Source organism: Sinohyriopsis cumingii, chromosome 17 (assembly GCF_028554795.1).
Source record: "Sinohyriopsis cumingii isolate HCF-2022 chromosome 17, ASM2855479v2, whole genome shotgun sequence".
NCBI classification, from domain to species: Eukaryota; Metazoa; Mollusca; class Bivalvia; order Unionida; family Unionidae; genus Sinohyriopsis; species Sinohyriopsis cumingii.
The window spans coordinates 30,117,123-30,144,173 of NC_142977.1; the positions used below are offsets into that span (position 1 = coordinate 30,117,123).

A 27,051-nucleotide genomic window follows, 5' to 3' on the forward strand; every position below is an offset into this window, starting at 1 on the left:
AGCTTGAAGGGCAAATAGATTTGGGTTGCAAAATAATTTCCTATATGCACCTTATTTCAACTGTGTGTGTGTGTGTGTGTGTGTGTGTGTGTGTGTGTGTTCAGTTAAGAACACAAATCAATCAGCCACTCACAAACTCACATAAACCAAAGTAGTTAGTGATGTCATGGTCATCTTGAAACTCTAAGGACCAATAAAAACAATGTATGAATATATGTATGAATGTCTATTTATATGCCTGTTGAAAGATGGCTGGATAAATTACTAAACAAGAGGCCAAAGAAGGCAAGAGATCACTCAACTCTATGACATCTGCCAAACAGCCAAACATAAGAGCATTTTGCCAAAAAATTGGGATCAACATAATGATTTCTGTTTAAATTCCTCAAATCTATTGATTCCAACTATCCCAGGGTTTCTCTAATTCTTGCATCTTCATCCCTATTTGAAAGTACACTGGCGACATTTATCCTATGCTTAACTTCCCCAGTGTCTGGGTTCTTTTGTGTAAAAGTTGGTCAAATTATGTTATGTGAATTTTTAAATAAAGTTGTACAAATGTTTTTCCATCTTTTAATAGCAGTAGCCATATCTGACATTGAAATGGTATCATAAATGTTCCAATCTGAAATGTGTTCAAGTTAGGATGCTGTCAAATATAGTCAAATTCTGTTGGGAAGTTATTTTGAAGAAGTTAGTGGTTCTTTTCCAAATTTAGTAACACCACCCACCTTTATTGGCAAATAAGCACAATTTGTAAAAACTGAAAATCCCATCATATCAAAATGATTTCTGTGAAACCAGGCAAATTCAAGTGATGTTTTTTAGAAGAAATTTAAATTTCTGTCATCGCTAATGGTGGCTATATCTGAAGTCAAAATTCTACTGCATGTTTTTATTTTTTCCTCAAAGAAATAATCTGAAGGATGTTCCATTGATAGTAATGGTTACCATATCTGATCATGAATCAATTTTATCTGTATAATTTTGAAATCCATGAAATGCTTTCATCCAGATTAAGACAAATTCTCCTGAGCAATTACTTGGAAATTCACTTTCCAAATTTAAAGAAATCTTCATTATTTCATAGTGCTATTCAAATGACCCAAAGATAAAACACGTAGCCAACTTGTTAGTGAAACCTTGGCAAAGTAAAGAAACAGTCATTATATTACCACTACTTACAAAAACATTTCCTAAATCCACATCATAATAATACATACTGAAAGTAGCACCTATACGACTGTAATATCCATTCCATGATCCATGGCAAATTTCCTTTTTAATGTGGCCATTCAGATTTCAATCCTTTACATTTCACAAGCCATTTTATGGAAAGCACTTTTACATTATCAGAGTTGGATAATTAGTCTTTCTGTAAAGCAATTGTCTCCACAAATAAAGACATATGTTATTATATCAGCTAGAGGTGCAAAGTATTAGTGGCACACTGGTTTACCATGGCATTTTTTCCAGTAGAATGTACCATGGTACTTTTTCACCGCACTGGTAATTCTGAAGTTTTCATCAGTATGGAATCTGTTGAAATTTCAGAGTAATCTCATCACAAGTTCAGTGATATTAGCAGCACGTTTTCATTTGACACAATAAAATAATTAAAAATACTAGGTTTTTTTACCAAACAATTGTATTTGTCATAAATTAATTTATACAACAAAAATAATTATATCCATGAGCCTTTAATCATATGTTAAAAACTTGTCAAATATGCCAACCTGGTGACCAAATGGTATATTGTGAAAAATATTTGGGCCAAATCCAAATTTTGTTTGAAAAATGCCATTTATAGCTATTTGCTAGTGTATGTTAATGTGTTAAGCACATGCATCCTTTATAAGACTCTGAAACATCCCTAAACATTTCTGGAGAGCAATTGTTTTCTGTTCAAATTTTATGTAATTTCTTAAGTGCACTAATATTTTCTAGTTTGCTGAGTTAGTGTGTTTCATGTTTAATGATCCTCACTGATAAATAATCAGCCTTGGTGTTGGCATCCCCCTCAAAGTAGAATGTAGGCTTCAAAGTCAACACCTTCTTTGTTTTCATTGAAAACTGTCTAATGTCAGCACAATGTTTTTTGTAGGGTGTCAGCTATAGTGTAAGCTTAATCATCCCATTTTAGTTAGTTTTTAAATGACAACTATTAATATGGTCACTGCACATTCATTGACTACAAGGTAGTGACCATTTAAGGGGAGGGGCTGCAATTTTCTTTTGAGCCAAGGAATTTTCTTTTATCTCAGATATTTAGCTTCATTTTTTATAAAAAATAGAATGGATACAATATGATGTTATCTTGCTATAAATCTGATCAAGATATTTTTGTAGCCCCAGCACCAGAAGATTAAATTTGTGGTCCCTAATATAACAGCAGGATAACATGGCATGTATCATGGTATGTTCAGAAATTCAGAGGAAGAAAATCTTTTGTGATACCCAGCTCTAATATCGACTGTGCATTCTCTGAATCTAGTAGGCAAATTAGTTACTGCATAATCCATAATTTGCTTGCTTGATTGTTTTAAGTCAGTCCACATGCACCATGAATAACTGCTTATAATTTGAGTCCAACTGCAAGCAACACAGACCCTAATTCGCCATCACATAATGAGCAGGGTTTATGTTGTTTGTTCTACTAATTACTCCAAACAAAATGCATAGACCAAGATCTGCCTTTCACTAAATGTACCATTAGATCAGGGTCCATGTTGTTTGCTCTATGATTACTCCTTAAAAATTATATAGACGAAGATCTGCCATTCACAGAATGTAACATTAGATCAGGGTCCACGTTGTTTGCTCTATGGTTACTTCTAATGATGGACTCTCCAGTGGCCTAGTGTGGTTAGAGCATCCACCTTGGATGCAGGAGGTCATAGGTTCGATCCCCAACCGAGTATAAAAATTGTACCAACAGCTGCCTTGCTTGCAACGTTCCCTCTAAGCAAATGGTAGATGTGCAAACTATGTGCATGCTATGTGTGCTGTATTGTGCAAGCATTACGGTGACTTGAGCAAATTTTTTAGATCATAAAACATCTGTACAAATTGCAAAAAATAATGTTGGATTGAATAGTTGGTAATTCTTATCTGCTGCATGGAGAATAATTCAGTTTCAATGGGTTGTCTGAGCAGCTATATGGATGCACACATGCAGCTTAGAGGGAACATTGCTTGCTTGGCACTCAGCATTAACACATTAACCCCTGGAGCTTTTTGCCATTTTTGGCTGAAAATCGAGTAGGAAACACATTTTGAAAGCTATTTCTGAATAGACTCGAAAACACCAAATGCCCGGTCATCTTTCAATAACATACTGCCTGGTTGTGTTAGAAACATCATTTTCCGTTGGCTATTTGAGCAGAAGGGTAAAACATGTACTTCTATTTTTTTTAATTTATTTTTTTTTTTTTTTTTTTGCTAAACAGAGAAATTATTTTTGTATGGAGACCACTCTTTATTCCAAATGCCCATCTTATCCTACTTTTTGCAAAGGCTCATCTGTCTGTTTGCAGTTCATACTGGTTTGCCTTAGATCTGAGACCAAAATGTCTAAAATCTGGACACAAAATGGGATTCCGACCACGGGCAAATTTGGCGTAAAAAAAGTCAGGTCGAAAAAATGAGGTTTTTCTATCTGTATTTTGTAGTGCAACTAGAAATTATTCCAGATTATTTGGTATCATTGTAGAGCTACATCTGTCTACCTTTCTATAATACCACCCACTTTAGTGTATCATGCATGACCATGATGCTACACAGCTCGGCAGTAGGCTACTACCTCCTGCCCCGTAAAGTCGTCGCTAGGGGTTAATGTGTTAAGAGGTTAGTGTTAGGACTGGTCAGCCTAGTGTCAGGATAATGTGACTGGGTGGGACAACATGCTACATGTCTGTGGCATGATGTCCCAGTGTTAGACATCACTATGAGCTGCCACAACGCAGACATCATAGTGATATGACTGAAAAAGTGTTAAAGCTAAGTTAAAAATCCAAATCACACAGTGACACACACTCCTACTGATGCTGCATAGACCCATATCTGCCTATGCAATATGTGAAAGAAGACCTGATCCTGCAATATTTGCACTTGGACTCCACATATAAGCAAGTATATACAGTACATAATACAGCTATTTTATACCTGCCCTAGGCAATAAAACAGGAGAAGCCAGGTGTTTCAAAGTGATGGTTTGATCCTCTTTGCCAAGTCCTATCAAACCTGATCAAGAGGAACTCTATTAATAACATTAGTCAAACAGAGCAAAAGCTCTCCATGCAGGAATCTCAAGGAATTAACAAAGTAGCTAATTATTAGTTTGTATCATTTATTAAAATTTCTGCAACATAATTATCTATTGTAAAACAGAATGCAGGATATTAATCTTTTTCACCTCTAATGAAAGAATTAGTATATTCATCTGTTACAAGCTGAATACATGTGCATGCATAGTCTTACAATAACAGAGACCTTTCAGCCAATAACCAAATTAAAGGTCTCAATCAAATCAGTATTAAAAAGTTTAATAGTACCTTCTGATACATGTATCACACCACCTTCACCTTACATTTCTCCACCGAAAAGCAGGAAATTGTGCATTTAAAACTTAAGGTCATGTGAACTTAGGCAACTTTTGTATTGACAACTATCATGGCCATCCCACTTTCTGTGTAAATTGTCACTGCACGGGTTAATGGCCAACAGTTATTTTTTAATCTTCTCAACCCCCACCAAGCCAGCCCAAGTAACAAATCTAATACATGTACATCCTTCCAGACACTCAGGTAGGTCAAGCGAGTTACTAACTGTGTACCATCACCTACTGGACAGGGCTGATTGTAATACAAGTTGAAAGAATACAATCTTCAAAGAAAATGTCTTTCTTAGTACGACTTGTTATAGTTCCTTACCAGGTAGACTTTCTGGATCCAATAGTTTCGCTCTGAACAGGCGCTCGGATGACACTGAAAAAGGATTGTAAATTCAGTTGCAGTGAGAAAAAATAAAATTACTGTATAACTGTCCTGTTTATGAGGATTTAAAAATATCAATGGAAATGTTACTGTCAAAAACTGGGTTTCACTAGTGACATCACATCAGCAGAACTAGTAAAATGTTTATCTGGGAGATCTGGGGTGGGGTAAACTAATTTTAATATTATTCTTATATGTCGCTATTACATATCTGGTACACTTCCAAGTGGAAAATACTCAACTGTATGACAAAAACTTGTCTTCCCATTAGGTTGAACCACAGGACTCCAGAACACTACATCACTCCTGGGACACCCCAGAGACATGATGTCCATATGTGGCCTTCATTCTTATCCAGGGCACAGCCTAATTTAGTGAAACATCAGTGTGGGGTGGGAGGAAAGAATCTGGCAACAATCCGGGGTATAATCCAAATATTTACGAGGAATATGAGCAGAGGAGATATAGTCAAATCACTTTTCAACCACCAAAGCCATGGCAAATTTTCAACATAAACAATGCAGATATTACAGCCATGAGGCTGGGGGAAAAAAGGAGGATAGTATACATGGTTGTCATGTCTGTGGAGTGTCCCAGGGGTTATCAAGTGCTCTGGAAACTTCTGTTTCACCGAAATAGGAGGACACATTTTTGTCATACAGTTGGGCCACCCAGAAAAGTAACAGCACTGCAATAGCAACAGGTTTGGTATTTACTGATATCAAAAGATATATTTGTACCAATATATATCTGTAAGAAAAGACCTATATTAACAGGCACCCCTATTGGTTCTGATATTGCTCACCTGGTTTATTTAACTTAGCAGCTATACTTTTCACTAACTTGACTAAGTAGGCTAAAGTTGTATTGTAAAAGCACGTCCTATTTAACTCATTAACCCCTGAAATTTTTTATCATTTTTGCCTGAAATGGGAGAAGGAAACCCATTCTGGGTGCTACTTCCAAATACATCTGCTTCCAAGAGATTTTCATTAGGCCAGATACCTAGTTATGTTATAAACATCATTTTTCATTGGCTATTTCGCTTGCCCATATGCAGAAGGGTATATGTTGGATCGGGGGATGGGGGGGGGGGGGCAGGGAATTTTTGGATCCATCTTTTTAATGCCCTGGCCACTTTTTATTCCAAATCTGCAACTTACTGATCCATATCCTCATAAATTTCTCTCTGAAGTTAAAGGCATAATTAGTAAATATATCTCATGCTCGTGATCTAAATCATCCATAATCTTGATGATAAAAAACTCAACTTATCAAAAATATTGCCTGATAAGTGGTAAAAATTTCAGTAAATCAGATGCAAGATCACCTGATTAATGTGCATGGTTCATGCTCATTAGGTTCCAAGGGTTGTTATTGCCGGTAAGAGATGTGGGAGATAAGCACCCACTTCCCTTGGAAATCCCCCAATGATAAAACCAGATGCTTCAGGCAGATGGGGCTCATTAACCTTGGATGGTCGCCCATCTAGAAGAAGGTAAACTATGACTTCAAACCTTCGCTGACTTGTGACTATACCCTCTCATGGGAAAGGCTAAGGTAGTAAACCCCAACAGAAAATCCAGAGACAGAGTCCCTAAGGCGACTTGGCATTGCTTTCAGTGTCATCTCGGCAACTCCTGTGATGTAGCTGGTACCATGATGCATTGGCTTCTCCTTTCCCCTGGATCCATCAGCTGCATGGAGAGGGGGAATAAGCTGCATGGGCAACAGCTAATTTTCCATATCACCCTGCCCAGGCTTGTGCCCTGGAGAGGATACTCCAGCTTTGCTTCACAGCATCAACACAACATGAAACTCAACAGTTTACCGGTTATAAGTTACCACTCGACTGGTGTAGAGTCAGATGCCAGAGATTGCTTCCAATGTTGGGAGAGACCAACAGGTCTTACTTGACAGTTACCGCCAGCCTCAAGCTGGGCAGCCCCCAGCCAATAAGGTGCCATCACACCACAATTCACCTGCTTTGCTGGGTGCATATAGCTTAATGTATGTGAGTATCTGACAAGCAGATTGCAACTACTGCACCAAGAAATAACAAAAGAAAACCTCCAATCCTCAAGCTAGTTACCTAGAATGTCTGGACCATGCAGACTGGGCTTTTAGGTGATCTCCAGGCAATCAGCGATGTTTGAAAGACTTCAGTCATCAACGATGAACTTGCAAGTCTCCAGGCCGATGTTGCCTCACAACAGAAGACATAGCTACCAAATTCCGGGTCCCTCAGAGAAAAGAACTACATAATCTTCTGGCAAGGAAAGAGCACCAATGAAGCCATAGAGTTTGGTGTTGGATTCACCATCAGGAACATTCTGCTGGGGATGATAGAACCCTGCCAACAAGGAAACTGAAGACTGCTATCCTTCCGACTCCACACCATAACTGGGCATGTCAACTTGATCAATGTTTAAACTCCCACACTAGGCACCACTGCAGAAACCAAGGTTGAGTTCAACAATGAGTAAGACTGGCTCATCGACAAAATTCCCAAGGAAGAGAACTTGATATTACAAGGGTGACTGCAATGCTAGGGTGGGTGCCGACCATGACTCTTGTCCTTCCTGTCTTGGCAAGTTTGGCATTGGGAAGATGAATGAAAATGGACAGCATCTCCCAGAGATGTACTCGTACCATGACCTCAGCATTACCAATTCATTCTTTCAGATAGAGCCACAGCATAAAGTGTCTTGGAGGCATCCCCAGTCCAAAATCTGACACCAGCTGGACTTGATCACTACGAGACAGTCTGCTATGAAGGGTGTGCTTCTTATCCATACCTTCCACAGTGCTGACAGCGACATGAACCACTCACTGGTGTGCTGCAAAATGAAGCTTCAGCCGAAGATCCACCGCTCCAGGCAAGAGGGTAAACCAAGCACTGATGTGAGCAAGACATCATATCTAGACAAGGCTGAGGAATTCACCTATGCCCTCTCCAAGACGTTTGGTTCAGAAACTCCCAAGGGCAGTGCCAAAGAGAGATGGGATCACATCAGAGAGACTGTGTACAGCACAGCCACATGGACTTTTGGTAAGAAGCAGTCAAAGAACAATGACAGAGGCATATCCCTTCTCTACATCATGGGTAAAGTCTTTGCACACGTCATCCTGAACAGACTGCAGTCCCTTGCTGACAGTAGTGTATCCAGAGTCACAGTCCACAGTCAACATGATCTTCTCCGTCAGGCAACTGCAGGAGAAATGCAGAGAACAACACAGACCCCTCTTCTTGGCATTTATAGACTTCACCAAAGTGTTCGATCTGGTCAGCAGAGACGGACTCTTCACAATCCTGGCAAAGACTGAATTCCCTCCAAAGCTGCTAAGCATGATCCAGTCATTCCAAGATGACATGAAAGGGACAGTGCAGTATGGTGGCTCAATGTCCGACCCCCTTCGATATCCGCAGAGTGAAACAGGGCTGTGTCCTTGCCCCCATGCTCTTTGGCATCTTCTTCACTGTCCTGCTCAAACCCACCTTTGGGACATCCAAAGAAAGAATCTACCTGCACGCGCAATCAGACAGCAGACTACTGAACCTGGCACAACTGAAGGCAAAGAGCAAAGTGCATGAAGCAACCATCAGGGACATGCTCTTCGCAGGCCATGCTTCTCTAGCAACTCACACAGAAGCTGAAATACGGCACCTGATGGTCCACTTTGCTAGAGCATGTGATGAGTTTGGGTTGACCATCAGCCTAAAGAAAACAAACGTAATGGCTCAGGATGCAGACTCCCCAAGCATCATCATCAACAACTACGAACTTGAGGCAGTCAGTCAGTTTATGTACCTCAGCTCTACAATCACCATGAACCTCTTGCTCCATGCTGAGCTCAACAAGTGGATTGGAAAGGCATCTACAACTCTCTCCAGGTTGTCGCAGAGAGTGTGGAACAACAGCATGCTGATCCTGAACACTAAGATCTCTGTGTACTGTGCATGCGTGCTAAGCACTCTAATGTATGTCAGTAAAACCTGGAATCTGTACACCTCACAAGAGAAAAGACTGAGCACCTTTCACAAGCAATGCCTCCAATGCATACTCTGGATCACCTGGAGTGATTGAGTAACAAACAACAAGGTGCTTAAATGTGCCAAGATTCACAGCATGGTCAAACTCCTCCGCCAACATCACATCAGATAGCTGGGCCATGTACAATGGATGGATGATGGATGGATCCCAAAAGATATTCTTTATTTGAAACTTGCATCTGGCAAAAGGTCGATCAGATGGCAACATCTCCCCTTCAAGGATGTCTGCAAGCATGACATGAAAGCCCTTGACATTGATGTCAACACCTGGAAAGAGCTTGCTCTAGACAGGTCCAGCTGGTGACACACTCTGATCACTGGTCTGAAAGCAGGCAAGGACAAGCTACACTTGCTAGCTGATGAAAAGTGATCTCAGAGGAAGAAGAAGCCAGTCCAACCCACACCAGACTCAACCTTCAAGTGCAGCAAGGACTGCCACTCCCATGTTGGACTCCACAGCCACAGCAGATGCTGCACAACCACCAACTGGGACATCTCATGAGTGCACTTCCATCATATCTGAAGACTACCGGATGCCAATAATATAAACTCTTGCTCATTATCAAACTCATCAGAGGTTGGTTTTGCTGAAATAAACCCATGTTCCAAGTTTAATTGAAATCATCAGGTCAGAAATATGGGCTTCAGAGTGGTGACATCCACTTAATGCTAGATCAAAGACACATTACAGATTTAGAGCAGTACCACAAGCCCACTTGGCCTTACAGCCAGGCATGAAAAAAAAAAATTAAACACTGAGATTAATCAAGGGTGTGGATAGACGGATACATACCTTGATGCCAAAATGATTATCAAAATCATTCTTTACATCATCAATCATATTGCAATGTACAGGTGAAACAATTCATCGATATATTGATGCATCAATACTTTTAGTGTAAAGATACACATATCGATACAAGAGAAGGAGAATCGATACAAACGTTACTTACTGTATATAAGTAATTTTAGTCTTCAGCAGTTATGATTAATTATTATTAGTTTGCCTTATTAATAATTAAATATTGAATTCATCTGAAACAGCATTTACAGTCAAAAGCACTCATTTTTATCACTAAAAATAGAAAAGACTATTGAGAATATTCGCTTGCTGTCTGCAAATTCAAACAAAGTGACATGGTTTGTAATCTGCCCCCACCCCAATTCCAGGCTAATTATTGGAACCAGCAACATGTTCAACATAAAGGATACATTCCAAACATGTTCCACATGCATAATGAATATAATGAAGTACTTTAATAACCAATTTTACTCAAAGTTTCAACAATGAATTTGATCTTGTCTACTTTGGTCGATTTGAAAGCTACACAACCAATGTGTCATGCAGTGAAATATTTTATGTTCAAATCTTTTTGGTGGTTACTGATTGTTGAGGTTAAATAATAACTACCAATAAGCAATCAGTGTAGCATATTTCCTTGCATGACAGAAAGGAAGTACTAGCAAAGCAACATAGAAACTTTGCTCTAAAGTCATTGATATATAAAGTACTAAACAGAAATTGTGCAAAACATGTATGAATTCGCACATTTGGAGAACTGTGATGCATGAGAACTCTGGCAAATTAGTTGAAAGTCCTGCATATGAAAATGTACTAGATGAAGTATACCATTTTCATGTAACCATTCTTGTCACGACATCTGTTTTTCTGAGTAGGCAACTATTTACACATCTGGAGTCTTCAAGTATGACAAAAATGGTTGTTAAACTAAATTTGATTTGCACATTGTGCCCTGAAACAAGCGTTATGGCATAGTTTGAACCCTCCACGAAGGAAGTTTTACAAATTCATGTATAAAATAAAGGCAACCTAGATATCCCAAAATGTCACATTCCCAGTTTGGTTCATGATGTTTTCATTTGCCAAGTAATGGCTGGTGATAGTGATGATGACAATAATTTTTAGACTCATGAAGTATATTGGATCATAACTGAGCTGGTAAATTGTTATTGGAGGTACCAGTGAGTAATTTTTGATCCTGAAAATGGTATTAAATACAAGTTAGATGTACATGTTGGATGGACAAAAACAGAGGGCATGACAGTCAGTCTTCCTTTCAGCAGTATATTTCAAAATTTAATGACGAAAGGGCAGAATAATGAGCCTAATTCAAATAGAGATCATTTAAAAGAAGAATGCAATTTTCATTTTTTTTATCAATCAATTTACTTCTGTGAATCATATGCTACAAAACCATGTATCCATATCAGGGTTAAGATAAACCGAATAAATAAGGTTGAAAAATTAAGAAGATATCTATTTTGAATAGCTCTGTCTGCACAAGCAGACTCTGGCATTGATTGACAAAAAACCCTAATACAGCAGTATGGAACAGGTAAGAAATCTGGCATAGTAGTAAACTAATGATTCAGAAAGTAAGATTGTGTTAGTGTAAAATCCTATTTTGGATCAGATGTATCCAAAAGAACTGGAAAATTCTACCATAATGATCAGTTTCCCAACATCTTCAAGCTGACAAAGCTAGCTATGCATATGCCCTTTCAGAAAGAAGCACAGAAAATATCCATACACAGATAAGAAACAGACTATGCTCAGAAATAATAAGCAGATTAATACTTATACAACTAAAGGTCATATCTTTTAAATATTCTGATTTCAGAAGAGCTCTAAAGAAAAGTGGAGTATTGAAATCTTAGGTAAATAATGAACCATGACTGTTTCTTCCTCCCCCTCCTTCTTTTCTACTCTCCCCTTATTTTGGTGACAAAGGGTGAAGTCCTGCTTAGGATAAAATCCTGGCAGCATCTCTCCTTAAATTATACATGGGGAATGAATTTGGAATGTCTCTTTTTATGCAAAAATATTAACCATGAATGAATAAAATTAGCATAGAATCAGTAAGGGGGCAGATTTCAAACAGATGAAGTTTATCACCTCGTGTGAATATTTTGAAAATATTACAGAATAGAACTGGGTATTGTCAATAGTTTTCCTTCTTCACTAATAAATACAAGTACCTGTGGCCACAACAGTCTTTTGCATATGCAGAACAATGTGATAAATTTTGCTGGTATTCATCCCCATTGCCAAGCCCAGATTTGTTCAAGATGAGATTTTTTTTGTCGAGGAATTTGCTTTATTTCTTCTGCTTTGAAGATAACATCATAATGTCTTCAAAGTTTAAGTTCGACACGAAATTGGTAATAAGATGTTTTCAAAGTAATCTTTGTAGTCCAAAACTAACAGCCAGGTGGCTAAAGTGAGTTAAATGGAACCACAATTAAATGGCCTAAAATGCTGAATAAAACTCACTGACAGCAACAAATAGTCTGTTTGAAAGTATTTTTGTTTTCTTGTCATCAATGAGAATTACATATAAATATATATGATAAGTATATCTCTATCTGTAATCTGCATACTGGAAATACAACCAGTATGTCAACATATAGAAAGGAGCATCACCTAACTTTCAATAATCTAAAGACCATCAAGTGTATCGATATGTATTGCATCGCAGGCTGTGTATCATAAATCGCATCGATATGCAGCACAGGTGTATCTCTTCACCCCTACTGCAATGGCACCAATTTTTCAACAGTACAGCATAAATTTTACCGCTGCACTTTTGGACACTAAACCAATCAAATACATGTTACATTCCTGTAGGCTTTATGCAATTTGCTTTTACTGAAATCGCTGGCATAACTCACAGTGCTGTCATTGACAACTTAAAGAAATGCAATTTAACTTATTAAAGAGGCAGGTATTAGGTATAGTTTACAACATAAATTTTAATTTCCAAATCAGAAACAAACAGAATGTAACATTCTGACGCAGTGGCAAAGCTGCCCAAGTGCTGCATTTATGAAGTGTTAGAGTGCACAAACTTCATTTTTCTATTCAGCAATGAACAAACAGATTTGTACAAGTTTTTTGAAAGTGTCCACCTCAAGTGTGAGAGCCATGGTAGTTCAATGGTTAGCATGCCAGATTCTCAACCAAAAGGTTGTAGGGTCAAATACTAACATCAGACCAGCCTGGATGAGCTTCTATGGTGTGTCCCTGGGCAAGGCACTTTATTCCAACCGCCTTGGTACTGAAAGACCTAATTGTGTTACTGAGTCAAAAGCACCAAACCAAAACCAAACTACCTCAAGTGGCTTCTGCTTTGTGGCATATAAACAAGAGTAGTGTAAATAGTACATTCATACCTACCATATCAAGTTATTTCACAAAAATTATTTTTCTTCTTCAGTTTTGATAATCTTGACTTCTGACCTACTGATCACAAAACTGAAAGGTGCCTTGAACTTTAATTAATTTTCTTCTGAAAGTTCTTCTGACCTTGTTATCTGACTTTTAAGCCCCCAGATCAATAAATATTTTACCTGTCTCAAATGCAAACCATCTACAAAATTTTGTCAAGGCAGGCAGTAAAAAACATTAAAAAAATTGTGGAAATCCTATCCTTTCCCTTTCACTTTGACGTTCGACCTCACCGTAAATAGGTGCTTTCTTTGTCCCATATTCATGCTTTAATAACATTTTTATTCTTAGTGACATTATATACTTGACCTTTGGACCCCAGAATCAACATGTATCTTTTCTATCTTAAATGCAAGTGATTTATAAAGTTAGGTATCTGGTACACAAGACAAGTTATTGTGTAGGAACAGTTTCCGTCTTTCAGTCCCCGTGTCTTTGGAGCCAAAAACTGAGATGTTTCTTCCATGCTGCAAATACAAGCTACTTACAAAGTTGTGTCATTGTGTGGAAACAAAATTGGAAAGAAACAGATGCATGGATGGATGGACAGACAGACAGATGGATAACATCATATTAATGTACATTCCTCTTTATAGGGGGCATATGAAACTTGAACAAGTTCTGTAAAGGCCTTAAAATTTAATATGAAGTAACACAAGTTACCCACTGAGAGGTTAATACTAGTGGAAAATCTGTACTCTGTATAACACATGAATGTGGTCATGCCTTGCAACATCATGATTCATCTGTCTGCCATCCCTTTGAGAAACAGAGCCTCTATTTAGGAATTCAAACAGACATATATTACAAAACATTCAACCTTATCATTAAAAGTATTCACAGTATGAAGAGAACCCTAATAGAGAGGTGAGGAATAGATGTCACACTGGAGAGTGTACCGGTAGTAGTGACTGGTCATACATGAACTTTAACACCTGAATTACACAGTTCAACAGAGAACACTCACATGTACTGAATTGATACTAAAACAAGTACCCAACACATGCACCAAATTCTCACATATTTACATTACAAAAACTTAAAGGTGAATTATGAACGTGTTTGTTTCAATTTGTTTTCCTATCTTCATTTGCTACAATATATACTTGCTTATAAGCTGAGGCAAACAAACAACAAAGATCCTGCTCCACCATAACATTATGCACATCCAAATTAGGGTCTATGTTGTTTGTTCTACTGATTATCCCTAATAAACTGATGAACAGACCCAGATTGCCAATGCATTATGTGATGGCAGATCTGGGTCTATGCAGTTTTCAGTTACACTCACCTTATATGCGAATATATACATTAGTTGTTGTTATAAATTTATTTTGCATCATTTATGACTACCTGCATCTGAAAAAATGACTCTCACAAAAGTTGGTACAGGTATTATATGCCCCTGATATGTATGCAGGTGTGATATATTTTAGAACAAAAATCTTGCTGATGTAGAGATTATTGTATACAGAATTTGCGATAGGTTATTAAAATTTTAGTGGTGCTGTGGAAATTTTTAGAAAATGAAACTACTAATACCAAATAATGATGATTACTTGAAAAAAATACTGTGCAGTCAAACACTGCATTACTATCTTGGATTATGTCACAACTATCACACTTTAACATTTACTTTCCTGATACAACTATCACACAAATCACACTGAGAAAACAAGTATATCAGATGACCAATTTTAATAATAATAATACTGACAACAATTCTTTTCAAAAACAGACTGTAGTTCTTTAAAATGGCAAATGTTAGACCCTGCCCCCTTATCTCATCATATAGTTTTGTCATGTTTTCATCTTTGCTTAAAATTTTTCTGCTATAGATCTATTAGGCAAAGATTAAATAAATAAATGTGTTTACAGTTAAAATTTATATTCCATATTAAAGTGGCCAATTTATATTTTAATATTCTTCTTCTGTCCCTCTAACACTGGCCAACTCTCAAATTTTCTCCATTATGATTGTCTAAATGATATGTCCAACTCCATTTATCATCATTTAGAAAGACTTGTGATTATCCCATTCCTTCAAATAAGCTGGGTAAAAATATAAAGAGTGGTGCCTGCCCATACAGCTCTTCAACTGACTGCTCAGTTTGACAGAAATCAGTACATCCCTACTTCTTCTTCCTTCTGTATAATATAACACTATTTTTAACAAAACTAATGCAGTTATCATTTTTGTTTTTTATCACAATTTATTAAAGTATATTGCACAAAATCTATTATTTTAACTTGATTTGACCATGGAATCAATGCAGCTCTATTTTAGAGGCTGATCAGCTTGTGCTAGGATGATGTCACACAAAACAGAAAATCAAACCTAAGTTAAGTGAGTTAATTAATGTAGTAGGTAATTGAGGACAAACTAATTCCTTACTAATTTTAGCAGTAAATTTCTTGAATTAGCTGGAGTACATTTCACCAGAGGAACAGACTTTTAATATATACATGTTTCACAAAATGCATGAAAAAATTAACATTTTAAAGATTTTCACTGTAACTGCCCTTTTATTATCTGATGTCATCATATAAATTCTAACAATGTGGCTCCTTCTCAGAGTATCTTGATGTCAGTGTCAAATGACTCCATAATGGAGTTGTAACCAGTCTGCTAAAGAGTTTTACATCCACTAAAGAGACAAGATGTTGTCAGTCTATGCATGTAAGTCTGAAGTACACAGGTTTCTGCACTTAGGCTAACTGTGCACAACTTGTATATTACTGGTATGTCCATGCATAATAATGCACAACTACTACTTCATCTTTTAAGATAGAGACTTTAAACCAATAGGAGTCTGGTTCAAGAGCACAATTTAGAATTCTGATCAATGCCTCAATGCCCCTGTGGCTCAGGTGAGTTATTGTTTATTTTGCATGGTGTTTTATTAACAATTACTTTGTATTCTTCATTCCAGTCTTAGTATTTGTTTATTCAATTTTACTTTCCTTTTACTTAGTTAACTTTCAGACTGATAAATGACGAGACTGCATGATAACCAGTAAAAAATCTGCATCTGAGATTTGGCCTGGAAATCATAAAACGCTTGAGCTTAAGTTTGTGTGTGCATGAAATTTGTGATCAAACAACTGAAAGAGATTTTACTTTTGGAAGACCATTTCTGACTGGCCAATTTTACAACTCAAGTTCAAGTTTTTCTGATCTCCAAAACCGGGCCTTTCACCAATATATGTTGGAATATACATCTGGACTTTACTCATTTCATTGATCAATTTTAAGTCAAACTTAAATATTACCATATATAATACAGACTCAATTTACCAACATAAATCATAAATTAAGTTTGGATTTAAAAAATCATTTGTAAATTTTATGTAAGATTTAAATTTCAGCAATTCAGAATAGGTTTGGATTGTTTTTATATTGTACAGCACAAGTATCACAATAGGTTATTTAGTGGCAAGCAAACTGTATTAATGTTCTTTGCCCATGAATGTGCCATGATAGCCAACCAGGACTGATGATCCGAATTTAAGTTGGATTTGAGCCTGCATCCTTTTGGGTGCAAATCTAGCATGCTAACCACTGAGCAACTCCAGCTCCTTAAGTGGATTTGGAACTTAAATTGATGTCAAGCCATAAGGCATTTGGGACTTAAATTTAAGTTAAGATTCAAGTATTTTTAGTGAAATCCATCCTTGATGTCACAATCTCTGAGCATGTTACATCATCGTGCCCTAGGTCAAAAACTGTTCTGGATTTGGAAGCGAACAGGGAAACAAATAAGAACAAAATTTTGATAATTCTGTACAACAAAGAATCTAATAATAAATAAGTATATGAGAAGGTAGTTAAAGTTAATCAGATATACTCTTACAGTCTATCAAAGGGATGATGCTCTAATGAACAAAACAAATTTCAAGGAATTAAAGATAGACCATATCTTCTTTTTAACTGCTGATAAATTAAACTATCTTGGATACCTTCTTAGCAATAAGATGTTCAAATTGACCACTCTGGTGGCTATACTGAATGTAAGATCAATAACACTTTCATACTGGACCAACCAGGCATGATTAGAGGTCTTTTTTTGAAAAACCAATGTGAATTTTACCATCCACTGAGGAGCAGAATAATAAATTTTTCAAGATGGTCACCATGGTGGCTATATTGATGTCAGATCAGCATCATTTTTATTTAGGCCCAACTATAGACACCATAAGAAGTCTTCTGGTGAAAACCCCATGTCAATATGATTTTCCATTTAGGAGGCCTAGTGATAAAAAGCTTTTCAAGCTAGCAGTCATGTTGCCATAATGGATGTCATACTGACACCATTTTCATATATGACCAACCAGACATCACAAGATGTCTTCAGCTGAAAACAAAATGATAATTTGACCATCCATCTAGGAGTAGCAATAACAAGATTTCCAGATGACAACTGAAGTTGCCTAAATGGAGGCCACATTGGCAAAATGGTCATTTGGGACCAAATAGAAGTCTTCCTATGAAATAACCATGTCAAAAATGATGCTCTGTCCAAGTATGATGGTTGCCATGGTGGACATAATGGATGTCAGATCATCACCATTTTCTTTGGAACCAAGTAGACATCAGAAGAAAAAAATTCATCCAAAACCTCATTTTGATATCTTTTTCCATTCAAGAGGAATAGCAATAAAAAGATTTTCAAGATGGCCAATGAGGCAGTCATATATATTTGCTTCCCAAGAAGTGCCATTTTAATCTAAAATCAACTAGACTTCATAAGATGTCTTATACTGAATCCCAATGTAGATAAGACCTTCCATTCAGGTGGAGTAGAGACAAAATGATTTTCAAAATGGCTGCCATGGTGGCCATACTGAACATCATATTGGCACCATTTTCATTTAGGATCAACTAAACTTCATCAGAAAGTCTTTTAAAGAAAACCCATGCTGATATGACCATCCACTGAGGAATAACAATGACAAGATTTTCAAGACAGCCACTGTAGCAGACATACTGGATTATTAGCAGTACCATTTTAAATTTCTGCACCTCAAATACCTTGAAATATTTTTTAATCAAATCATGTTGAAGAAATAAGTATGCTGAAGATTTATCTGTTAGGCTGTGAATTACTGGATTTTCTGAGAGAAATAATTTTGATAATTCACTGGATTGAAAAAATATATTGTCTCACTGCCTGTGAATAGACAATGATAACATTATAACCAAGAAAGTTTGAAGTTATTATAGGATGCTTGCATACTACAGTGGTAAGTATGGCTGCATCCCGTTATTGATGAAGCAAGTTAAAATCCAACATGGTGCACACAAAAAAATCTTAATATGCTATTTTACTTTGAATGGGGATGGAGAATTATGTTACGTTTTATATTTTCAAAACACAGCAGAACATAAACAGTAAACCACTGACACTGCACAGGATCCAGTAAGATATCTGCTATCAATTTGTTATACATATTGCTAGCCAATATGTTTAAGCATAAATAGAAAGAAACTTTGCTAAAGTATGTTCACACATGAGATGAAATATATCTGTTATTCAGTCATTTCTAGCCAATGTCCTCTATTTATTTCTAAAACACACACATTCATCCACAGATAAAATGTTCATCAATGTAGGTGCCCTGTAATATTCACACGCTAAAATGGATACCATTCTTGCATGAAGATTGCAAAAAAAGATCAGGAATTGTACTATTAAAAGGCATGTAATATCTCAACAAAAAGTGTCTGCATGTTACCTTTACATTAAGGAAGGATTTAGAGGCAGGTCTGGAGGTTCAGTTAAGAAGGCCATTGTGGCAGCCATATAGAAAGCTGAACCAGCAAAATTTAAATATACAATGAACTAGACATCACAAGACGAATTTCAGTGAAAATCACTCAGAATAAAATACTGATAACAAGATTTTCAAGATGGTTACTTTGACAGGCATAGTTAATGTATGTGTAGCACTATTATCATTTAGGACCAACTAAATATCATTACATGTTTAGTAAAAACCACATTTTGATGTGACCATCCATTCAGAAGAAGCATAGATAACAATAATTTCAAGATGGCCACTCTGTTGGCCAAACTGGACATCAAAATCAGCACTATTATCATTTACATCCAACTAGACAGCATAAGAAATCTTCTGGTATATTAACTCCACAGCAATTTTATTCAGGACGAGCAGCCATAACAAGATTTTCACGATGGCCACTGTGATGGCCACATTGGACATCAAATCTCCACCATTTTCATATATGACCAACTAGACAATGGACTCAAGTTTCATTGCAATCCTCTGAACAGTTTAGGAGGAGTAGTCACAACAAACTTGTTGCTGTTGCTGCTGTTCTAGGGTTTAACGCCATTTTTCAGCACAAGATAGGCTATACATGGCGGCCAGTATAACTGGTGGAGGAAGAACCCTGGAAAACCCACGGAAGAACCACTGACCCACGAGAAGCTACTGGCAGGCTTTCCCACGTACCCATGCTAGCCGAGCCTTGGACTCGAACCCATGCAGACAGAGGTGAGATGGCAGTGATCCGGAACAGTGAGCACTTTAGACCACTCGGCCACTCGGGGCCCCCCCAACAAACTTGTGCTAACAGACAACAAACAACAGACCATACCATAAGCTCTTCTCAGTCTATGACCAGTGGAAGTAACAGTCATCGATCCACCCTCAGGTACAAATACTTTGATAATAAGTTATTAGATATGCTGGCTGGCTGGTGAACACCAAATTGGATTGAGGGCTAAGCTCCTTGAATTTGCATTTAACTTTCACCTATCCTAAAATGTATATAGAGCCTTCAAACAGAAATGACAATATAAAAGTTATTTTACTTTAAATATATTGAAATACATGGCAAATAACCAAAGAGTAAGCCTAAATTGATGTGAAAGTAACTGCAGTAAAGCCTGTCTTGAATGACAAGTAAGGCTACTTCTAAGACAGAACAGATTCTCAATGCAGGGATTTTTTTAATTACAAAGTGTTATAACCATCATATTTTGTCAAGGGGGTGGTCCTTCAGGACAGTGACAACTGTACTAAATTAGGATTGAAACTCCTGTACTTACCAAAACTGTATTTCTTTGAGCGATGTAGAAACATTCTGGGCATCTATGTTTACGTTATTCCTCTGGTCATTAAAAGTCAATGTTTATATCCTGATATCCTAATGAATATAATCTCTATGACAACACTTTGAGTTAAGAAGAAAACTGAAGAGGTCTGTTCTAGCGTAAGAGGCCTAACAGTCTCTGTGTATACATATCAGAATAACCTCATTTCACTCATGCATGCAGCTACAGTCCAGAAAATCACAATGGCAACAGATAATATGTATCATCATAACCAGAATTTCCATGAATGTAAAGGTAACATTACTGATGAGGTAACAATTCACCTTGAAATTTTTTTGTTGGTAATAAAAGTACCTACCCAGAATATACTGCACTGTTACCTTTTGCTCTGACTCAATAAGTGCCAAGAAAAAATGTGTTCTGTCATATATATGAATGTGTTCTTTCATGCCACATTTAACTTTTCCAGAGCAACATCAACATTAATAGTATGCAAACATGATCACAAGGACATCTCCCCATAGTCAACAAATATCCACACGGAATAACTGTCTCAATCACACTAGTAAATCACACAAAAACTTTGAACCAGAAAGTTCAAATGACAAATTCTGAATGAGAATTAGAATGTAGTATTACAGAGTTAGTTGATGATCAGTCTACACTATTTCTCATAAAAGACGTCTGCATGCTTGTTATGCACAAGCAAAACAAGTATACTGTTAAGGAGTACTCCTTTTCCTTCTTAACACAAGATCCTTTAGTAAAAAGCTGTATAGGGGTAGATGACCCCATTCAAGGTGGTCTGGTCAGTGGGTCTTATCTCCAGAACATCTGAAAAATACTGCTCTCTTTTATAAAATGGCTTTCAGTAATAGGTAATGTGTGTAGATGGGAATATGATCTAGCAAAGTTATTTCTTTAGCTACAGGGAAGACAACTACCACAAGCCCTCATAAGATAGTTACTAAACACCATCACCAATCCATCCCAAAACACTGACTTAACCACCCTCATATGTCATTTAAACAAAAACAAATTCAAAACTCAAAGCTTAGTTAATTTAACAAAAGCAAGAAAACCTTTGTAATGGAAAAATGAGAAAAAAAATCTCAATAAAACAATGGCTACAATGTATCACTGGTATATATAATTAATTGGACAACTTCCCATCCTGATGGGAACATTATGTCATGTGTTTCAAAACAAAATAGTTTCCTTGTAATAATGATTTTCCATCTCTAATGTCATAGCAACCTTGTATAAACCTCTCATAGTTACCTATAACAATGCCTATCCCGAACACCTAAGGCTGAGAAATTACACCTCATTGCAACTGTACTGTTAATCATTTAAATTATTTATTTACTTGCTTATTGTTGACATGCTGCACTGCTTGTTTTAACCACTCCTTGTTAGGAAATACTGATCATGTTTCACCAATCAACAGGACACAACCTGATCTACATCAAATTTGTTCCATTATTTCCTAAATTTTCAAGGTAAAAGTCATCCTATTCTCTCATGAAAAATATCATCTCAATCTTCTGAAGATAATTATGTGTGATTTGAAAAATGGATATGCATTATATGTACATACCATACATACTTGTGTACAAGTCCAACAGTATAAAACATAAACCTGGATCTGCTAATCTTATTCTGCTGGCAGATAAGAGTTCAAGTGTTTTGTTCTACTGACTTTTAATTCCTAACAAACTAAATAAAGCCAGACATGACACTAGTGCATTATGAGACAGAAGATCTGGGTCTGTGCAGTTGGCAGATGGACTCAATTTAAAAGTATATACAGTATTTCATTTATACCATTAAAAATAAAATATCAAACTAACTTATCATCTGATTGACTGATTTGACTCCTGGAATCCTGGTCAATTAATTCTCAGTATCTCCATCATTCTAAAGATTTCTATGCACATTTTATTTTTTGGATTTGAGTTATTGCCTATGTTGTTTTGATAGGAACTTGATCAAAACATACAAATAATTGTTTGCCTTAAAAGCAACAGCAAAAAATGCTCACCTAATGGGTGCACATGAGTCAAGATTAGAGGGACATAAATTAAAGGAAATCCCCCACTCAATGTGCAGCACTGTATCAATTTTTCTTGTACTAAAGGTTCTCACTTACTCGGGAACTAGAATCCTTAAGCTGTGATCTACATAAACTGTTGTAGAATCTCTGTATAACTCATCAAGATATTTTTCTGACTACACAGAAATAGACTTCCAGGGAGATAATCTGATGAGCAGATGTTTACACAGTTGCAACATTGAGGAGATAATTGTGGCTATTTATATCAAAGCTAATTACTGTTCAGTATATCAAGTATTATTTTGAAACTCTATGCTTTGCTTTAAGTACAATGTTTTGGTTTTTTTAACTGTAGACTATAAAATAGATTCCACAATATGATTTAAATCTGATCTTCAAAATATCGGAGATATGACAGTCACAGATACAATGTCATGTGCTACTGACCTATCAATTCACCAATCAAGTTACCACTCAAGTTACCAATCAAGTTACCAAGCAAGTTACCAATCAAGTTGCAATTTTCACATGTAGGAAAGTGAAAAATGTCACTTGGAACATAATGTTTTTAATGATCATTTTATCCCAATTATCCACAGGTCACAAAAATATATGGACCAGGCATTCCGAAAGTCACCCAACATGAAACTTGTTAAGAGTCTATCACATCAATGCATTACATGTATATGCAGATTTTGATTCTAACCAGGTTGTTCAACTCCATTAGACATGGTCCATAAAGTCCAAACGTTCTTTCCTACAAGATCAGTCATAACTATGTAGCAAGATTTCACCCGAAATTATCTCATTTTAACTGGTCAAAATGCTAGATTTGAAATCTGTTTTCCAAATATCAAAGAAGAAAAAAGTAAGAAAATAACAATAAAATAAAGAAAAAGTACCTAATACTAACACTACCATAATGAACAGGCAATGTTTTACATAAAAGAAAAAGAGCTGGCAACAGAAATGCTTGTCAAAAGGCAAAACTGTGCAACCAATTAGTACTAAAGGTACCATGACAGTACAATTCTTGGATCTGACACTTCAAACAAAGAAATTATAAAATGTCTAGACAACCTAAGTTCTTACCAAGTTTTACAAAAATTACAAATATAACTTGCAATAACTTCACTTTGAAAACAAAGCATTTAAATTGTGTGTGTGTGAGTTAAGAGTTGGAGTGTTAACATAGCTTTAACAATTTTTCAGTCATATCACTATGATGTCTGCAGTGTGGCAGTTTATAGTGATGTCTAGCACTGGGGCATCATGCCGCAGACATGTAGCATGATGTCCCACCCAGTCACATTATCCTGACACCAGGCCAACCAGTCCTAACACTAACCTCTTAATAAAGCAAGAAAGCTGTTGCTACTATTTTCGTACTACTTGTAGTTTTAGTATGACTCGTCCAGGGTTCAAACTATCAACCTCCCACATCTAAAGCAGATGCTCTAACCCAGAGGTGGGCAAACTTTCCAGTGCAAGTGCCACATACACAAATGTACACCTTGTCGCGGGCCGTATAGTTCATTAAGTAAAATAATTAATATTTGAAATAGCAAAAACAAAAGGTCTTTTTAAATAACATCTAATTAATTTTCAGTTGTTAATATGTTGTTAATATTTGAAAACTTAAACTTCAAAAGAAGCACATTTATTTGATAAACAGAGTAACATAAACAGAGTCAGTGCGAATGATGACTTGTTCCTAGGCCACATGAAAACCCTTGGCAGGCCGCATGCAGCCCACAGGCCATAGTTTGCCCACCCCTGCTCTAACCACTTAGACCAGGTCGCATTTCAAGTGTAATCAATGGATATAAATTAAAAACTTCTCTACCAGTGATAGCCAACATTCTTTGTGAAAATTAGAGTACTGGCTTATTATTCTGGTTACCTCTAAGTATTCCAAACAAAAAGCAACCTCATAACTCTACACATAAAAAATATTCTCATGTATTCAGTGAGGTTAAACCAACTTAACTTGTACTCTGGTAAAATTCAATAAAAACTGAATTCCAATCATTTATGAAAAATTTCTTTCCTTCAATAATAGGAACAAATAAAACCTACTCTCAAATACCACTGTAGCCTAATATTTCCAGACATAAACAGATTATCCACAACTACAGGTAACAAACAGCACTCTTGATCTGCATTATTCCTTCAAGTTCCTTCACAGGAAAGAAAACATATTTTGAATTAAATTCCACAATTAGTTAAATCCAACAATCTAAATTGATATTCTCAATAACTTGAATGCTTCTGTATCCAAATTATCTTCCAATTAAAAAGATTATCCAAAATTAAACATTATACACAACACTTTGAACGGAATTAATCTTTCTAATCTAACTGTTTACAGTTCTATAACATGCAAAAAAATGCATCAAATAAACAACGATGTATTAAAACCTGGCACAAGAACAATTCCACTGTTAATGATGTATTAGTTCAGGCACATATACTGTTACTTGCCATGTAAACAAATACTGCATAATAGTTCATGTGTAGAACAAATAATTCATGCCTACATTGATCAAACCCATGTAGATGTCTCTGCAATCTATGTCATATTTAGCTCCATGTTTTGCCTGACTGAAGAAGCATTTCAGAACCATTCAGAAGGTTAATGGAAACTATTGTCCCTCAAGCACTTCACAATGCCAACTCAAGTACCATATATTACAGCATAACATGATGTGTACAATACATGTGCTTCTCTGATGATCAAAATGCTCAAGTTTCATTACACGCCCATCCCCAAACTTTACAAAATTGAGGCAAATTTTGTATCTAATAAAGCCCTGTCTAATGATAGGCTCAAATTTACAAGATGAGATACTTCAGTGCTCTACCTGGGATTCCATGGGCTGGGTATGCTGTGTTCCCCATCTTCCAACATTTTAACAGGATTAAGGGAACTAGCACAAAGTACTTGGGGCCAAAGCGCTCACCTTTACTGATTAATGCCATCTCACCTCTGTGTGGGTTCAATCCTTGGGCTCAGACAAGTGTCGGTATGTGAGAAAGATTGCCAGTAGCTTCCCATGGTTTTCCTAGGTTCCTCCTCCAATAATTATACTGACCACCATGTATAGCCTTACCTTGCATTGAAAATGGTGTTAAACCCAAAAACAAAAACAACACACTTAATACACTAGCAGTGCTAAAAAAATGACATAATCTAATTTGCTCTAACATTATTCCACCTTAACTTTATTATCTGTACTGTACTAACATCTTTTACGTGGACACTTACCTTAATGTAACAAACTTTCTCTTCATACATGATTTCTCCTAACAACCTCTATAAACAGCATTGAACACACACCCTTTTTAGAACATTTTGGAAAAAAAAGCAGAAAAAAAAAGCAAGAAACACCAGGCAAATGCAACAAGAAACCTGCGACGTGAAGCAACCAGGACCATTCCTGAGTTCTCCTTCCCACTAATGACAGCCAACCATTCAACTGTAAGGGACCTTTATGGACCCACAGATCGAGGCCAAACTATCAGGTTTCTTGAACCCATAAAAGCCTGGGGGAGGTGGCACCATTCCCTCCCCCAGGAAAAACTAGCAGGCTGCAGTGCAGTCAGAAAAAAGTGGTACATGCACAATTGTGCACATGCCACTATAATTAAACTCAACAACAACAAACTTTGCATTAAGTACTTACATAACCTGTGAAAAAATTGAACATGCTTGAATATGTGGTTCACGGGAAATAGCTTAACTTAAAATCGGGGATTATCAAATCCACTTGCCCAACTCCTGGGACAGGCCCAGAGACAAACCAGAGAAAATATGTGCCATTTGAAATATTCAGTGTCAAAAATGAGTTTTTCCAGACAAGTTAGAAATACAGATGAAATTGAGACAATTATTCTAACTTTTATGTCCTTGTTAAATTTTTTGCGGTTAGATAAAACTAATCCTGTCTGGCTAAGCTAATTAGGGGGATGGGATTCCCAGATGAAATTCAAGGTTTTAAGTAATTTCCCTCACAACAGTAGTCAGTTCAAGTTTCTGTGGTAAGCCAAGACTTTTTACCTCCAGGAAATAACAAAACGTATTTCTCATTAAATTGTCCAAGGGACAGTTGTCAGTAAGTTGAGGGACATGGAAAAGAGAGATTCTGCTTCATAGAAAGAAAGCAAGTTTCAGAAGACACATGGAGAAAAAATAGTTCCATATGTGCACCACACAGTGCAAAAAGAGAGCAGACAACCAAGTAAGGTTGATGAGCTGGAAGAGGCTGGATAATTAGAGAGAAGAGAAAAAGGAATATGGTGACTCTGACCTGTCACCAACATTGATTTTGAGAGAACCAGAAAAAAACAGGTAATGCAGACATGCTGAGCAAAATGAGTTTGATCATACACTTCATCCAAGGATGAATTTGTTTTACTGGTATAACATAACTGGCAAATCATATTTCTTATAAATTTTGAAATTAAATTCCTAAGACAATCTTTTTCTCTAAGTGTATCCTACAAATGCCATGTTAATTTAATTTTGTTTATGTAATTCATTAAATTGTTATATTTTACATACCAGGCTCATGTTGTTCTATTCTATATATCTGCTCAGAGCTCAGTTAATCTGT

General features: G+C 36.5%; 1 protein-coding gene across 4 annotated transcripts in view; it reads right to left on the reverse strand.

Annotated features, from left to right (window-relative positions):
* Nucleotides 1-27,051, reverse strand: part of LOC149778344 (disabled homolog 2-interacting protein-like) — a 377,099-nt gene that overhangs the window by 267,625 nt on the left and 82,423 nt on the right. For 3 of the 4 annotated variants that reach the window (XR_016415494.1, XM_089939159.1, XM_089939158.1), the window contains exon 4: nucleotides 4,932-4,985. Coding sequence is in view for 3 of the 4 variants with exons in the window: in XM_089939159.1 (XP_089795285.1) it covers nucleotides 4,932-4,985 (54 nt within the window). In the remaining variant the exon portion in view is untranslated. Of the gene's footprint in view, nucleotides 1-4,931; nucleotides 4,986-20,373; nucleotides 21,210-27,051 lie in introns of those variants that run through there. The other variant, XM_089939161.1, reaches the window with a different exon arrangement.